General features: G+C 32.6%; 1 protein-coding gene across 27 annotated transcripts in view; it reads right to left on the bottom strand.

Annotated features, from left to right (window-relative positions):
- The window catches only part of RIMS2 (regulating synaptic membrane exocytosis 2), a 215,843-nt gene that overhangs the window by 55,784 nt on the left and 140,457 nt on the right, over nt 1–19,602 (bottom strand). For 8 of the 27 annotated variants that reach the window (XM_081117158.1, XM_081117165.1, XM_081117169.1 and 5 more), the window contains one exon: nt 4,224–4,256. The exons of 18 other annotated variants lie outside the window; for them this stretch is intronic. In XM_081117158.1, coding sequence (XP_080973284.1) covers nt 4,224–4,256 — 33 coding nt within the window. Of the gene's footprint in view, nt 1–4,223; nt 4,257–13,104; nt 13,195–19,602 lie in introns of all 27 variants that reach the window. One more of the 27 variants, XM_081117164.1, reaches the window with a different exon arrangement.

Below are 19,602 nucleotides of genomic sequence, written 5' to 3'. Positions count from 1 at the left end.
GCTGAAAATTTCAGGAAAGAGAGTTAAGGTGGACAATAGGCCTAGATAATACTAAATGTTCTAGTGTTCACAGTGCCGGAATAATGTTTTAAGAATTTGCCTGGCCGGGCGTGGCTCAGTGGTTGAGCGTCGACCTGGGTGATCGGGGTTCAATTCTTGGTCAGGGCACATGCCCGGGTTGCGGGTTCGATCAATGACGCTCATCACTGATGTTTCTGTCTCTCTCTCTCTCCCTCTCCTTTCCTCTCTCTGAAATCAATAAAGATATATTAAAAAAAAAAAAAAAAAAAAAAGAATTTAGCAGTAACACCTTAAATTCAGGATGCATCTTCTAAGGGAACTGGAATTTTATACTCATAAAAAATTTTAAAACAATGTATTCCAAACCCCCATTTTAAAGATGAGATAGCCGAACCCAAAGACATTAAATTATGTGCCTAGGATCACAAAGCTCACTAGCAGGAATAGGGCTGAGACTAGGTCTCTTGACTCCTAGTAATCTTTCCAATTTCCTCCATACCGCCCACACAAGGAAGAAATGCCCAGGATAAGAGTTATTTCCTGTTGGGGGTCTTGCCACTATTTCAAGTTCCAAGAACTTCTTTAACTCTCTTCTATTTGAGTATTTAGGCTTTAGAAAATTAAGCTTAAGTGTTTCATTTTACCAATAGGAGCTTTCCTATAAGATGTGATATGTTTTTATACACATATGAGCATATACATATTTCATTTGAGACTTTTTTGCTTGAAATATTACAATATTACTTAAAATGTTAAGCTTAAATGTTTATAAAATATTCTTCTAAGATACCGTGTGTCTTGTAACATCTAAGTTATCTAGTATTGAACGCAGAGTTGACATCCCATACCTCCTTATGAACTGAGATTTACATTTTCTAAGACTATCTATAAAATGGGTTGAATGTGTAATGATAAGATCGATAATAAATCAGTAATTGGAAGATGCTGGGAAACTTCAGTAACAGCTTATTTGTACATTTATATGTGTACATATATACACGTTAAATGCCCCCTAAAATGAATGTTACTTCTCTTTTCCTTTTAGGACAAAACACAAGCAGAACAAAATGGCAAGTGAACACATAGCACTCAAAATCTGGCACATATGCCAAACAAATCTGATTAGAATTAAAGTTTGAAGGAATACAAGTCAATGGTCATTATTCAGGATGATCAGAGAAAACAAAGAAAAGAAACTGTATGCTAAAAAAAAAAATACAATTTTACGAATTTTGAAAAATTTACCTTAGCTTACCCTAACAGAAAGTTAAGTAATAATTTTATTAAGAATATAGGATGTTAACTAAACTTATTGTGGTAATCACTTCACAATATATACATATTCAAATCGTTATGTTGTACACCTTAAACTAATACAATGTTATATGTCAATTATGTCTCATAAAAACTGAAAAAATTTCTTTAAAAATTAAAAATATTTTTTAAAGCATTATAATTACAACAGAAAGTATACGTTATTTGTTTCTCTAGGCAATTTTCTTCATTGATTTTCTATCAACCTTAGGTCTTCAGTGACTTCAATGCCTATATAAAAATCTTAGCATCAAAGTATGTTGCTTTCCTTGACCACCAAACTGTAATCCATGCTCCATCTCAGAAACTCGCCCCCAGGACCGAACACCAAGTCTTTACTTTCCTTGGAATTGTCTAACATCTGAGAATTCCAAACATCTATAAATCAATCTCTGAAAATAATCTTCCCTTTTGCTCCACTAGTCTTTCATATCTCCACAAATTCCATCCTTCCACTGACACCCTTCTCTCCCAGTTCCTGAACAACTCGGAATCTAAACAATATTTAACAAGACAACATGCTTTAGCATCTTCCCTGGTCACTCTTGGACTGCACGTTAACCACGCTCCCCGCCTGCCCCAGTGAACGTCCTCCCCAGTCCTCTATTTCTTACCACCGTAACTGCCCACAAACTCCCAACCTTGGAGCCCAAGGATTACATGGGAAGTATGCTAACGAGCCAACATGCGCAGTCTTACAGGATCAATGCCATCACAAATTTAAGTTTTTCACTTAAACCGTTGGCATCCTGTGCATCTTTAGTGAATTTCCTGTCCCAGCCCCCACAGTACCCACTCTGGATTCTATAACTTCCCCAAGCCATCCGGACGCCTGTTCTACATTCACCTTCATTTTTTCCCCTTTTAGATCTCCCTTACTTTCTCTTCAATGTGGCTCCCAGCCTCCACAACTGTACTGAAACCAACCACGCAAAGATAATTACTGATTAGTTTTATCATTTAACAACAAATCTGTCCTCTGGAATTTTTCTCTGAGTAGCCTCTTCTCGAAACACTTCCCTTCCTGTTCTTTTCTGGATCTGACTGTCTTTTCAACACAGTTTTCTGGCCCTTGTTCTTTCATCCATTCTTTAAATGTAGATAAATGTTAATAATCACAGAATTCTGATTCTTGACATTCTTTTTACTCTTTACATGATTCTGGCAGTTCCATTCACTCCCATGGAATTAGTTAAAGGCTGGCACTCTACGTTTCTAGTCCAGACTTTTCTCGAGCTCAGACCCATCCACCCAATCACCTCTATTAGATATTAATACGTGAATTTTCCACAGAAAACTCAACTTATCTCCAAGCTGCACCCTTAATTTGTACTTTATTTATTTGTTTATTTATTCATTTATTTATACCAATTATAGTTTACATTCAATATTATTTTGTATTAGCTTCAGTGTACAGCCTAGCAGGTAGACAATCATTGGCACCATACATAGTTATTAAAAATTCACTATATTTCTTATGCTGTACTTTACATCCCCATGACTATTTTGTAACTACCAATCAAACTTTTCGTTTTCCTCCTAAAACTTATATTCCCTATCTTGATAAAATATACTATCATCTACCCAAACATTGTCACCTGAGATATTTATCTTATGCTGCCTTTTCCTGCATGGATAACAGCTAATCCGGAACTCAGCCTTATAAATTCTACATCTCTAAATAATTCTTCATGTATCAATTGCCTCTACTGATACTTTAATTCATCCCATTACCATCTCTTAACTGATTGATGCATTAGCCTCATAGATGATCTTTCTGCTTATATTGCTCAGGTACTTTTTTTTATATAGCTTCTAATCTTTCCAGAAAGAAATACCTGATCCTGCTCCGCCCCTACTTGACATGCTTCAATAACCTACACCATCTTCAGAAACCTTTCCTGCCTACTTTTCTATTTTTATAAACCTGTTTGAATCGTTTTGCTTATATCATTTCCTCTGCCTGAAATGCTCTCTACGCAGGAGGCCAACCCAGCATCCTTCTGGTTTTTAACACTGAACTCAAGGGTCATCTCTTCTATGAAGTCTTTTTTGAACTAACATGCACCCTTTTCAGGTGGAAATGATCACACTTTGTGATTATACTGTATTATATATGTATTTCTCATTGTACATGTAATATTGTGTTTGCTTGTTACACTCACACTAGAAAAGCCCACAAGAATGGGGGCTATATTGTGTCCTGTTATTTCCAGCACCTAGAACAGTACCACACAGCATGTGCTTAATAAAGCGTTGAATGAATGTTCAAGTTTTAGTTCAAGTGCTACTTCTTCCAAGAAGCCTTTCTGGCCATTTAGTAAAAAGAAATTTTATTTGACGTTATCTCTTTGTTAGAGTCACCCATATTGGCACACAAACATACACTACCCACAAATTTAACTCCTCAGAGATACTGGTAGCTTGTTTAGGGCATGTATTAGGTCTTTTGTATTTTCCACAGTCCAGCACATGGCTCAATTCATGATAGAAATAAAATACTTTTGTTATTATGTAAAAAAAAGTTGAACACAAGTTTTAAGTCTAAAATAAGTTGAAGAACAAATTATAATTAATTAACATAATCTGACTATATATATATATATGCACACACATATATATAGAAGATATATCTTTGTACCCAGTTATGGAAAAAATATATATATAACACAAAAATTAATCACTTTATTTTCATCTATCTAACTGGAGCAGGTGTTGTTAAAAATTGACTATACAACTACCTAAAATGAAAATATCTGAAAGATTTAACATTTTGTTATATTAGAGGATAATAAAAGATTAAATAAGTAAAAATAGTAAAAAAAAAAAATTCTAAGACAAGTTAGCTAAATAAAAAATAACAGAGAAAAGCAGTAGAAGAGACAGACCTGCATGCCTTCTCCTGGTGGAGTCCACGTCTTCTGCGATCACATCGTGTAATGGAAAGACATAGACAAAGGAGATGGGTGTGAGTGGGTGTACTCAAAGGGTAAAAACTGACACTGAAGGAAAGAGCCCCAAATCATTTTGAGAAAGAATCCTGTGCATAATGGTAGGAAAGATATAATCAAACACACGCCATATTTAAAAGGGGAAAAAAAGGAAGAACTGATGATGAACTGGTTAAACTATTATGGGTTAGTAGAATCAGAAAAACAAAGTTAGTGTAGAAAAAAAGAGGATTCAAAAGTTTGTAATTATTAGTGGCCAGCCAATCCTGAACACTGATGCTGAAGGAAGATACCATTAATAAAAACCACGTTAACTTGTATGACCATATTGTTTAAGACATTACTGAGTTCACATAAGATCAGTGAAAATGCTTTTAGAATTTTTAATTATCACCTGAAGAATAAAATTTAATTGAAACATCTTCAAAGAGAGCAAGAAAAATAGTTCCAACAGATTTTATGCTTTTTAACTTTCCCAAACAGATCAGTGCACACATGAAAATAAAGTATTGCCATCAGGCTAATATTTCACTAAATCACTTCAGTACAGCAAAATATTATCATAAAAATATTATGGAGAGTAACAAACATAATAAAAGTCATTATAAGAAGAGTAGCTGAAATATGCAGCTTTATGTCAATATGCAAAATTCAAGTTAATCTTCAATTTAGGCAAATTTTCTTTACTGGATTCCCTTATAATGCTTATTCATTAAGAAAGTTCTTACAGACATTGCATAACAGATCACTGATGTTTCTATTCAAGTCTGCACATCCAAATCCAACATCTACTATAAGAGATATGGCACACATTTTGGAAACACTCTTTCCCCATTGGCAATAAAGAAGTTCAAAAGGCACTTTATACAGTGACTGAACGCAGGAAATGTCTGCTAAATTCAGCATTCAAAAAAATTTTCTTCCAAAGATATTAGTGAGTAAGTATTACTGTGATTGACCCAGAAACGCAATATAACACAAAACTAAAATCTGCTATTTTACCTACTTAGCTTTAAATCAGGTACCACAAAACTCTTAAATACAAACACCACATTCACTTCTGCAATAGTTGTATCATAGTTTTTGAATGATTTATAGAAAACCATATTGTATCAAACTACACTTGGAATACTGATATATTGGAATTATAATTCTTCAGTGCATTCTTTCCTATAATAAATAAAATTCTTCTTGAATAGTGAGAAAATGAAAACTTTTTACTAAGAAAAAGGTACAAACATGACCAAAATTTTTTCTTACAAAAAAAGAGAAATTCCAGTATGAACTACAGAGAACTGAAAAAGGATGACACATTTTGAAACTTAATGTAATTTTGATTATTATACAAGCACATCTCTGATCTATTCAAAATGAGACACTAAATCTCAGAATTACAGTACAACCCAGGCTCTGCTAATAGGATCGACCGCTAGAACAGTACTGTCCTCCTGAAATATACTCATACATTAATATGATATATGCCATATTTTCTTTTCCATGCCCAGTCCACCCATTTCTCAAAGAAAAGAGAAAAATCATAGAGATATAAACATCATAGGATAGCTGAACTGTATATCTTGTATTATTTCTTCTATGCAAAACTTCCCTACATATTTATCATACTACTAAAACAGTTTTCTCACATTAAAATAAAATTGGTATAAAGTGGATAAAATAACTGCTTATATATATTCCATCTCTAAAGGGGGGGGAATTTTTTTTCAGAAAACATAAAAACAACAAATAAGTTTATTTCTCTACCTAGTATTTTTCTGTATCATGGATCATTTTATAATGGCACAGCAGCAATGTTTTTCATGTTATATGGATTCAAAACATTCAAAATTCTTCTCAAATCAATCAATTTATTATAGAAATAACTAAGACACATAGAGTTCAAGTGACTTACCCAAGGTCATAAAACAAGCTCAGTGGCAGAACCAGAACTAGAACAGAGGTCTCCTAATTACCAGGTCAATTTTCTTTCTATTAGATGCTATATGTCCCAACAAAAACATGTGAAATAAAAAGTCGAACGGAAAAAACAAAAACAAAAATATTCTCATGGTGGTGCCTGAACTTGACATTTTATTATATAGTATTTAATTAGAATGTTTTTAAAAACAGGTACATGCAAGTAATTACTATGCAGGTAGGTTAGTTCACCAATGCTTCTACTCTTGTGAGGGATATGGCAACACTTAGCACCAATAACTCAATATTCTAAAGAAAATTATTCAAAATTTATATTACATCAAAAGATGAAAATGAAAGATTTGGCAATGATCTCACTACCAACTGATAGTGTCCATTAAATCATTTTTCTACCATTTATGTGAATATGATCCATTGATAGATCTTAACTAACCTTATATAAAAATAATTTAACTGAATTAGCAGATATAATATTCATTTAAATCATAAAATCCCAATGTATAACTTAACAGTTATACCAAATGTATTTAAAATAATTTTTTTGGGATTTCTTGTCTTCCTTGTGGTTAGTTTTTATTATAAACTGTTTGTATTAAAACTGCCTTTTTAACAAACAGAACATAGTCAACTAATATTATTTAAACAGCCATATCTTATCTAAAGGCAATAAAGATATTTCATATGTATCACTGCAATGAATCACAGACTTCAGTGAACCTTAAGCAGCTAAGAGAGCTCTTCCCTCTTCCTGTCTCCCTACTCTTCCTTCATCGTTACTTGGCCACAGTCAAACATTCTACTTCTCGATGCTGTTAATGGCAGTTCTAATGAGAACGCTTTCGAGCGGTTCATCTAATCAACAACCTGTTAGAGCGACTAAGGATAGAAGAAGTATGTCCTCTCTCAGGTGCCCATTACGCTCACACCTATGGCTGGATCTCAGTTTTAGACTTAAGAATTATAAAGACTTTATAAAGAGAATATCCAGTATTTATTTTGTTCATTCATTCATATAAACTACAAAAGAGAAACAAAATACTTTCATATAATGCACTGAAATCGGTGACATTTATAAAATATAATAACTCAAACAGCATTTCATCGCTTAGAGGAAGTTATTTCCGAACAAATATTTTTACATTCATGGGTCCATCAAGGTGCACGCTATGAAAAGAATGGGCTTTTAATCAAGTAAAGCAGTATAACATTTTATATATAAGAAAGACAATCTACTGAAGATAAACAGATACATAAAACTATCATTTTCATTAAGATATCTGGTTAGCTCATGAGAATAGAATGTCTTATGTAATATAAACATTATATAATTATATGTAATAAAATTTTACATAATTTTATGTAAACTTCTGTGTGAACCAAAATTTTTCCCTTGCCAATATAACATAATAACTATTATATTTCAATTGTACACATCAAGTTCAAAAATAATAATCTGTAATCAACTTAATTTAAAAAGGCATATACAAGGAGGGATGTTTATCCATAAATGCAATTTTTAACAAGGGTATATGATACTATTTGAGACTTTGTTGATTGGCTAATGTTTCCATTTATTAACATTTACAAAAGACACATAATTGGTCCTATTATCAGATTTAATTGCACTTGAGTAAACATATGTCCTATAGGAGGAAGTATTTGTTAAAAAAAGATTCCTGACAATGAAAGAGAAGCCTCAAGACTTAATTAAGTGTATATTAGAACTCCCACATTATTAAAAGCTGATCACATTATGAGAGCTTTTTAAAGGTCACAGAAATCTTAGATTGTTTACGTGGGAGCAGAAGAGATACCTTTCAAAATGAAGCCTAACTAAGCAACTACTTAATAGGAGCCTCAATGATACAAAGATCAGGACAGACCTAGAATATAAAAACCAAAGGTCTACCAAGTTTACTGATTTCAAACTAAAACTTCTCTACTGTGACAAAAATCTGTTGAAAAATACTTCAATCCAAGTGTTTGAATTTATTTTTAAAACTAATTCTAACTTTCCATAATTTGTCAACAACCATATCATTGAACATTTACAATAAATTCTACCTACTAAAATAAGGTACAATATTTTTAAATATTTCTCTATTTTTAAAAGCTCACTAAAAAGTTTATCTTTTAAATGTCTTCTTTCCTATTCCTAGCTGTGCTGTGTTTTTTTCTGAATCTATCCTTGAAGACTTATATGTAATGCAATTTTAAACACAGAAGAAAAACAGAGTATGTATGGAGGGAGTTTAAAATAATTGATTTTCAAACTATAGCACACAACATATCAATCATATGACAGTCACTAAAGTAAATTTTGGCCTCATAAACTTATCTGTATGTTCAGAGGAAATTGAACCAACTTTAAATGAGCAATGAAACTTATAAATCACGAATTTCACTTCATTTACAGGAAAACATGCTTGTTAACAGAGAATGCTGTATTCATGTCTAAGGTTGTCAGTAGTGCTTAGTTACAAAATTCCATCAGTTAATTTGTGTAGTATAAAACATTTACTTTGTTTTACATCACTATTTTTTCTGTCTAAAATAAAATATATTCATTCTACAACAATCTAGAAACAATTAGAAATTGCCTCCTAATATTGCCCAGGGGCAACCTTAATTCTTTTTTCCAGGCTAGATGGTTTAGTTTGACATCTAATTTGAAGACTAATTTAGAATACTGATTTAGACTGAAATAAATTGTTTTTGCTTTTAAAGTATATCAAACTATTCAAGAATAAAAGAAAACAAAAGTCCATTACAACAAAATACTCAAGAAAAAAAATGTTAAAGCATAAAACTCACTAAATACATCTTTGAATATTTACTTTATCTTAAGGTAAATTTTATAAAGAATCACTTTAAAGATAAACTAAAAAAAAAGTCCCTACCTTCACTATAGTTACAAATCTATAAAGAATACAACATGGAAAAGTCCATGTTGAAAAAAAGTAAAGGTTAATATAGAGTGTCCCAGAAAAATGTATACACACAGTTTGAGTAATTATAAAGGCAGTGTTTATTAAAATACATTTCAGTTCCAAAACTGGGCTTTTAGCTGTTAAAGTGTGTATACATTTTTTTAAAATATGTTTTTATTGATTTCAGAGAGAGAAACATCAATGATGAGAGAGTCAGTAATGGGCTGCCCCACGCTGGGGATCAAGCCCAAAACCTGGGCATGTGCCCTTGAGTGAGAATCAAACCGCAATCTCCTGGATCCCGGGTTGATGCTCAGCCTCTGAGCCACACTGGCCAGGCTGTATACATTTTTTTGGGACACCCTGTATATTAACTAAATCATATAACACTAAACCTATGGGCTTATGCACATAAGCTATTATAGTAAGTAGCAGAACATAACTCATTGCTTTGAACATTTTCAGTTTCCCAAATACCATACAATCACACAGCAACTCAGCAAAGTGTTTCACTGCCCTCAGTTTTTCCAGATCAACATATTTTCCAGATAAGACACAGCCAGGTAAGTAGCATTGTCATGGTTCAGGGTAACTACAATAAGGGTAGCTAAGTCACTTCAAGATTTTCCTAAATATAACACACCTTATGCTTAGAAATTAACAAATCAAGGTGGGCTATCCTTTCATAACTAGGTGCAATTAATTTTCAAACAAATTAGAGATCATTTAAATTTATCTCAAAGTAGATTCTGAACTATTTATTTCCAAGAGTTTCTCTCACTTTAGAGGACCTGAGAAACTATCAGTTCTAAAATATTTATTTGGTCTAACTGAAGTTACTTTCTTACCAGACATTTTCACAAAATGAGTTTAAGAAAAATATGAGATAAAATATTTTATGTACAAATGTGCTCTTTTCTCAGATACATTTCTAATTACTATAAGAACAAGTGAACTCAAAGTAAATATTATAATAAAGTTCAATACATTCAAGTTTGTTTTCAATGTTTAATAATACTGCAGTATTTTAGACCATAGGATTCTAGTTTACAATCAGATTGTTCATTAAGAAAATAAACAACAGATTTGCCATCCTCACATACCCTCGATTTGCATTAAGAATGTTTTGTTAACTTTATAGCCTAAATAAAATCTAATCCTCATTCCACATGAGGAAGACATTTAGTGATATACTCTAAACATTATCCATAAAACCTGGGGTTTAAAAATCACTTGATTTTAAATAAGCCTGTATTTTATGCTTGCACCAAAGATATTAATATCATTATTTTCCCTGGGATCTTCATCAATATTGCTTCAATAAGATATCCTGAAAATAAATCGCCTCTTTTACTGATTGTCCTCTTAGGACAGAGTAGTTCAAAGATGTCAAGATTTTTCTTCAAAATAAGCAAATACTAGTCCATAATACTTAAAGTTTATGCAAATATTTGTTACCTCATTTTCTAGTCAATAGAATACCACTTAGCCCTTAAGTTCTATAGTGTTCTTTTTAAAATAAAAATTATAAGTGATTTTTTTTACTGTTAGTATACATCATAAAAAGGCCGAGTTACCAGGTATTGGTCTTGCATAGACTTCCATAACAGAGCAACAGAAAAATACAACAATATATGCTATTGATACAAAGCCAACTTTGCATCTCAGGTTTGGGTTTAAGTCCTTCCAAACTTTTTCTAATACCACAAGTTCCCTACAATAATCCTCTGATGAAAACTATTTGACAATTAATAGGAGTTAATCTCTTAGATTTCAGTGAATAAAAAATACATTTTAAACAATGATAACAATTAATAGATTTTTACTATCAGATGTACTTAAATACAAAATAAAGAATGCTTCCAAACATGTCTCTGTAAAGCCCAAGTTTATAAATGTTACTGAAATGTAATTCACCCCATCTGATGCCCCACAATCTTCCTCCTATTTTATCACTCCAAAGTTTCCATAATTAAGAATATTCTCTACATATCCTACCTTTATTTTAGAAATAAACAAAAATATTTATGGAAAACTAAAATTTAACACAGCATTTATGGCTTTAGCATATTGTATACTTACTCATGACATTAAGGGTTTGAATGTCCAGGAATTTCCTAGTATATAGGAAAATGCACAATTGCCAAAATAGAAAAATCTATAAACATTTTAAACTATAACATTAAGGCATTCTAATTACATTAATTTTCTCCCATTGCACACATAGTTTATATTTCATTAGAGGACTGAAGTGATTTAAAAAATAGATATGCTATATACAAGAATATATAAATTAACATTATGTAAAGGAGATATTTAAAAATTTTGTTTGTGAGATTTAAAACTATTTTTAGCCGAACATTGCACTGTTTCATGATTTTAATATACAATATAATTTATTTACATAGCTATATATGGCCACAAATATACCCATGTAATCAGACATGAGAGCAAACAGGACAAACAAAAAAATAAATACTAGTTCATGACAAGGAGAAACCCACAGCACACAATATAGCAAGGAGAGATTTTTATAGTAATGATATTTGTTAAGTAAATCACAACATAAAACTAATTTTATACATACAGTACTTTGTTTACTTTCTAAATCACCTTAAATATACTAATATATAATATATAATAACATACCACTTTTTCCCCAAAACAGAGTGATTTTTATTTAAATATTTGAAAAAACATGTAAGATATTTTCTTACAATTTTGTGAATATACTGAAATTCCCAACACAAAATCCAACTTATTTTATCACATTTTCAGTATGTAACTGTTTTACTATAAGAGACTCTACAGATTAAGCCATTTGAGCTATGGTGTTTTTCCTTGCTTTCTAGACATGACATGTAATATTTTTCTCAAAGCACACTATTCTCCTTAATAGCTATATCACAACTGTAGTAACTTAATCATTAGTATTATTATTTTTAAATTACGTATTTTTGCAGAATGTAAATTCTATGAGGTCAATTGCTGCATTTATCTTGTCTACCCCAATAACTCCTGGCCAACCCCAATGCCTGGCATACAACAGGATAGCAACTAATATTTGTTAATAAGTTAAATTTATACACTGACAGATTTTTAAATAGATTTTTAGAGATCTACCAGGAACTGAGTCACCACATAAATATACCTTAACACTGTTACTATAGACACACATCCATTTTAATATTATTACCAAAAACTCCATTTCACTTCTAAAATGTTGAATGCAATTTTTGATGTACTCTCATTCGATTACTAATTAAAAGTAATACTGATTATGCAGCTGATTATCTTTGCACTCCGCATCTATTCCTGTTCATCCCGATTCAAGTTTTTCTCAGCTACTAATCACATCTCTCCAAAAGAGAGGAAAGAGAGAAAAACGAAGTCACTTCATTTCAACTCACTGGTAGAATTAATGGCTTGAAAAGACTCCTCACTAAGTTAACATATTATGCTATTATTCCTTGCTGTTGTTGGCAATATTTTTAGCTTCAGAAGTTGTAAATAAATCATTACCAATATGTAGTATAATACCTCAAGAGCATTTGCAATGAAAAATAAGGAATGGCCTACAAACACAATTTAGATAATATATTGAGCTTATTATAGTACTTTTTAAGAAAGAAAGTGTCTCTTCATTGAAGGTATTTTCATTTGAGTCAAAAGGACCAGATCTATAAATGACCATTTGTGCTTATATTTGTCATTTTTTTCCTAAAGAAGTAATCTTAATAATAAAATAATTGTTCTTTTTTCCAAAATATATAGAATTAATTTTCTAAGTAAATCTTGAAATAAAGTGTTCAGCACTGCACTCTAAACAGGCTCTAAGACTATGAAGTTCACACCAAAATGAGAAAAGCGAGGAGCAAGCACACGCAGGTTCACAAGCATGAAACGCAGCGCGTATCCTCTCATGCTTGCAGCGGTTTCCGAGTCTGACAAACCTGGCTCAGACTGCTGTTTCTTTCTCGGCAATGGTATGCCATCACCTACTGTACCATTCACCTTTTCCTGTTGGTCTTCCCATGAAACTTCTAGTGTAAATAAGAAAGAATAATCAGAGCTTGTCAGAAACATGAGAGAATGTTCAGAACGAGAACCTAAAAAGACTTTGGGGATTTTAAAAAAATGATTTGCCCCCTAAATTCTCCCATAATTTTTCAGTAATATGTAGTTAATGTTTTAAATATGAAAATGTGACATCTGAATTTTTTTAAATAGATTTCAAAAATCCAAAGTGCTATAATTCACTTCCAATACATCTATAATAATCCAGGCATGACTAAGGCACTGGGGATAAAACAACAAACAAGATAGGTGAAAATCCATGCTCTCATAAAGTTTATATTCTAGTGGGAGAAACAGATTATAAACAAGATAGAGGAGTACAATACTGTGTGGCTTAGATATTGATAAGTGCTAAGAAGTCAAATATGAATTAAGTAAGAAGGGACAAAATGCCCATGGTGTGTGAAAGTTTGAATAGGGTAGTCATGGAAACCTTCACTAAAAAGGCTAATTCTGAGTAAATTTAGGGACATAAGGGGACAGTTAGATGTATGTTTATTTGGGGAGAGGGCAGTACAGGCAGAAGAACAGCACTTGCAAATACCCTCAGGTGGGAGAGTCTCTGAAATGTTCTAGAAAAGTATCCTGGATTTGAACGGGAGGTCTCCATGGCTAATGCAGAGCAAACAGATTAAATGAAATGGGCAGTTCGGGGAGTACAGATCATATAGGGCCTTGTAGGTCACATATCAAAAGATTCTCTGGTCACCATTTAATCTTACCCTCCTAGGAACACAAGGGAAATACACTAAGATTTCTTCTTCTCAGATGAACTAACTTGGATCAAGGGCCTAGAGTCACACAGTCGGTACATAGTAAAGGCAGGCCCTGAGCCAGGGTTCGAAGCCTCTGCTCTTTCTCTAGCACCGTATCACCTAAGTCAACCTTATTTTCAACAGCACCAGCAGATGGCTTTAGAATGTATTTAGTCAACAATGGCAGGGCTTAAACAATGGCTAAAGTTTGCAGAAAGAAAGGAGGAAGGGGGTTCTTTCCCAAATCAGTTAGTCTATTCAGACTTTAGAAGTACAGAAGAAATAAGAAGAGCAAAAGGAGAAGGAAAGTAAAATCAGGAAGAATGGCCTCCAGGGAGGAAAGGAAAGGACAGGAAAAGAAATGAGAAAATGTCTGTTTAACAAGAACTTCTGCAACCAATTCACTTAGGCTTGTGGATTTGAATGGAGACAGAAAATTTAAAATGCACTTATTCCTCTATTGTAGTCTCTGCTCTAGTTCAAGCCATCATACAGTGGACTAATGAAACACCTAACCGTCACAGGCCCACAGTCTCTGCTCTTTCAAGTTCAACCTGCTCACTGGCACCAAGTTACTATCCCACAACACAGACGTGAATGAATGCTCACCTGGCTCAAAAACATGATAAATCCCTTGCTGTTTTAAAGGATCCCTGAGTGCCTTCTAGATTAATGAATCAAATGGTCATTTGTCTAAATTGGCAGGAATGCTGTATTTAAGAAACATCCACCAATGCCACTATAAAATCCATTTATATTGAGATGTTGATCAAATTTGGAAATGAAGACACGGGTGACCACTGGTCCTTTCCTCACCCTAGAAGCATTCATGAGAGTACAGAGGTAGCAAAAAGTCTACACAGATCCTATCACCCTAAACAGTATCCAACTCCTAAGCACCTACGGAGGCAAGCATCCATTAGAAGACTGTCGAAATTATTACTTTTGGTTCCTTTGTAACCGACTCGCCCCTCTTCTTTCACCCTTCCTTCCTCTCTTCCTTTCTTTCTTATTTATAAGGTTATCTATATTTGAAATAATGTAGGCAACTGTACATTGAGGCTTAAAGGAATAAAACATTATGTACCTTTATGGACATGACTTTTTAATAGGCAGTATGGTAGGGTTTCATCTAAAATCCCAACAGTGTTGACTCACTAACAGCAAATTAGGAGGTTGTATCTGTTAAGTTTCTAAAACCAATCAAACAAGCAAAAATAACAACATATACAATAAGTTGGAAACAAAACTGTTTGCGGCTTTAGATATTATCAGCCACATATCCAAAAACACTTACTTGTGTTAAAATCTTTATGGGATATTTTACTTAAAGAAGAAACTGAGGTCCACAGAAATTAAAAGCCTTGCCAGAGGCCATAAACTTAGGAACAGAACTGAGGTCATGACCCAAGTATTGACTTCAATGTAATTCTCTAGACACTATGAAACTTGAAAAGTCCTAATGACTTAAACAGTTAACTGACTTAGAGAAAAGAATTCTAAATGTTTTCATACTGATTTTTACATATGTATTGAAACATGTACAATTGTATTAGCACATTATGCAATATCTTATATTGTCATCCAATTCGATCTATTTCCCCCTTGGTATTGTTTCTTATGCAAGCTACTTGATCAAGAGTGCTAATTTCCTAAAAACTACTAAACAATATGTATTGAATAATTGGTTCAAGGTGATGAACATAATCAGGTTTAATCTGACTTTAAATCTAAAGTTTTCAAATTGTATGCTGAAAATACAAAATTATAGCAAGACACCACTAAGAAATAATAGTAAGGATAGCTAACACTTGTATAATACTTATTACGTGACAAGTATTGTTCTCAGCAATTTAAATATACCAAATTATTTTAAAAAGTAAATTTATAGCATATCTACACAGCAAGCAATGCTGTTTAGAGTAACCTTGGGGCAAGTTCAAGGCAGAATCTGCCATTACCATCCTTCGGAGGTACCTAGTTTTCTACACATTTTTTAGCAACCCTCTCCCTACATCTAAATTTCTACTCTCACAGGCTCTAACTTGCCTCCTATGAAAAAGTGTATGTCATAATAGCTCAGGTCATTCTCCTCAGAAATATTTACATTTCAGTGTTCTGGAAAGCTTAAAGCTTTATATTATTAAAATAATTAAGCCGCCAGATAATAGAAGAATATAAAGCACTATAATAAGTAGTGGGGGAAATATTTTGGGCTGAAAACCTACCCAGACCACCCTCAAAACTTACCTGTTCTTTATAAAGTTTTCTCTGAATATATATTACAATCTTAAGACACTTTATGTAAGTGACATGCTACAGAATAATTTTACCAGCTATGCTTTATTTGCTATCATTATATTATTACTGTTTTTTCTCGGGAGCTCCCCCAGAGCAGGGAATATATTTTATTCATCGTCACATCCTCAACTGCAACCTAGTGCAATACACTGAAATTAGCAGATAATGGTTGAATTGAACTACACCCTTAGCTAATATCTAAAATAAAATAATGGCAAGGGGAATGCCATTTATCTGAAAAAACATGGTACGTAAATGCATGAGACTGGGTGTCAAAGACTAGAGATCTTCTATGTGGATTAGAGGAAGTTAAATATCCTCTAGAATTCTGCTCTAGAAATCAGTAAAGGAAAGCAGTTTTATTAAAAGATTTATAAGGCTTCTTCCAAATCTAAAGGTCTTGATTCCAAATCTAGAAGCTAAGCCACAGAACACTGATTGATATCCTGGTAAATTATGGGCAGATGATTCATGGATAGATGGCTCTCCATAGTAAATTGGCAGATCTCAGTTTAGAAAACAGCTTCCTTCATGGTTCTGTTCCTCTGATTTCCCCCATCAACTCTAGATTTTTGTTTTCTTTCTCTTACAGCCAAACTTGCTAAGGTATCTATACTGTCTCCATTTCTCTCCACCTTTTCTAAAAAAAATAAATTTATATGTATTTATTGACTTGAGAGAGAGGGGAAAAGAGAAAGAGAGAGAAACATCGATTTGTTGTTCCACTTACTCATGCATTTATTAGTTGATTCTTGTATGTGCCCTGACTGGGAACTGGGGATCAAACCTACAACCTTGGAGCACTGGGACAATGCTCTAACCAACTGCGCTACCCTGCCAGGGCCTCTCCACTTCTTTTAAACCCACTATAATCAGCTTTTACCTCCTCCAACTCCACCATAACTGCTCTTAGTGCAGGTTACCACTACGACTTCCTACTTACTAAATCTGTGATCACTTCACATTCCGGATCATTCTCTCCGGCTTCAAGTACTTTCTTTACTTGTAACCAAAGTCACCGTGCCCCATGGATTCCCTCCTCTCTCTCCCCCTTTGCATCTTAAATCAGAAGAGAGGATGGTGGTAAGTCCACCATTCAACCCAATGGTTGGGCATTTCTAACACATGGTTATAGCAGCAATTCACAGTTACCCTTTTTTTACTCTGAATACACAGAAGGGGGAATACAGTAACATCCCTTTAATCTCTTCAATCTTACTCATGAACTATACTGTGAGATTCAAAATAAACAGTAAATCTGTCTCTTCCAAAAGAAAACAGCAAGAGGATATATTATAGATAGATCACTAAAAGATTAAGCTACATAAAAATGAGAACATATATAAAATTTACAGAGTTCTCATCTTTCAAATTTTTATTCATTATCTCCTTCCTAGGTGCAACTATGTCAAATGTAGGATTGGTTGACATTAACAATAGTGATGTTTTGCAGTGGAGAGAATTTTTATATAAATTATAAAAAGTAAATTAATAATGTGTGTGACTGAGGCCCCAATCATCATTGTCAGTAGAACTTTTACTTGCAAGATCAAAGGAAACAACAAGACAGCAGAACAGAGGTGAAAGATTTAACAATATTCAGGGCCAACTAGATGTCAGAAAACCAAAAAAACCTACTGAGGGTATCGCATCAGTTCAAATCATAACTTAGTGACTTCATTTGAACCAGAGAATAGACTGATACATTTAAATGCACTTAAATATAAAATGGCATTCAATGTTCTTAAAACTTGTTGCACCCTAATAATTGAATATTTAAGAAGCTATATCTATTCTCTCATATCACTGACATACATTTAAGTACATGCGAACATATCCTTTCACAGGTACGAAGGAGAAAATCATAGAGGTCAAAAAATAGGTAAAAATAACAAGTAGGTAAATACACACTGAGAGTGCATTCAAATTTTTTGCTTTAAAGAGAGTATTCATATTTTATAATACTTGATTTAATCTTATTTATTTAGTTATATTATTTTCGCCTCTTTAGAAAATCAGTTTAGAAAGCAGTTTTAAGGATTTTACACATGGAGGGGTGTTAATGAATAATTAAGACGCCACAATAAGAAAAATTATGAAGTTATTTTAGTGCTAATTAGATCTTATACATAACATTGTAGACATTTTTTATAAAAGATGAAAATGGGGAAGAAAAAGTATCTTCAGAATTGCATTTCAACCATATTACTGATGGACAAAACAATTCATTTCTTGATTTGGCCCAATAACGGGAAATTTTAGAATGTTGATTTTTTTGGTAATAATTTTAAATGCTAACATTCTAAATCAACGTGTGTAGCTATACTTCATTATCAATCATTACAAAACATATACAGTCCTACTGTTTTTGACAAAACTTGGTTGGGGTGGTTACAGAATTAAGTCATCAATAATTATAGGAGAAGTAAATCTAAGTATTAAAATCAATCATCTTTTTTACTCACCACAATACATTAGTTCATGTATAGAGAACTGTGAGAAATCTACAAATGTTATAAATATTTATTTAATATTGTTGAACATATAAAGTTCATTTCCTTATCTACTTTAAAATTCTGCTTTAAAATATTTTAAAATTAGTTTAATTTTAAAACAATTTTTGAATTTAAAAAAAGCCTATGCTGTGTTTTTCTGAATTACTATTACTATTACAATTACATTACTATTAATATTTTCCTTAGAATCTTAGACATGACCATCAAAGCAAAACTTCTGATTTTAATGCCATAAATTTCAATAGAGTTTTACCATAATCCAATAATAAGGTAAGTATTTTAAAGACAAATTTCATATTCAGAAATATATTGTAAAAAAGCAGACACATTAAATATTGGATAACTTAAGTTGGGACTAATACTTATGCTTATTAAATTTAGGAAAGCACATCCATGCACATCACAGAAGTCAATACTGAGTGCTTAATATATAGAAAGACACGACTGACTTCATATCACACTTGCCTTTTTTCCCATTATTAGGTGGGCTTGGTGTTTCTCCCTCATTGTCTTTTTAACATTGAAAACGGACAATAATGATTAATTATTAATGTCATTAACAACCCAAATAAAAATTAAGCACACCACAACAGATGACATCACACACTAGGAAGCACATCCATGCACTAAACAGGACACATCCCATTAATGAACACAAGAGTAAAGTATGTCCTTCCTATGCTATAAGTAAAGGAATAAAAATAAAATGGGGAATAAATGAGTCATTTTATAAAGTTAGGAGGATTGTAGTTATGGTTTTATGCTAATCTGAGGATTTATGTAATTCACTAACTGAATTTTG

Source organism: Miniopterus schreibersii (genome assembly GCF_964146895.1).
Source record: "Miniopterus schreibersii genome assembly, chromosome: 17".
Lineage (NCBI taxonomy): Eukaryota > Metazoa > Chordata > Mammalia > Chiroptera > Miniopteridae > Miniopterus > Miniopterus schreibersii.
Note: the sequence above shows the minus strand (reverse complement) of the source record. Positions and strands in the feature narration are given on the sequence as shown.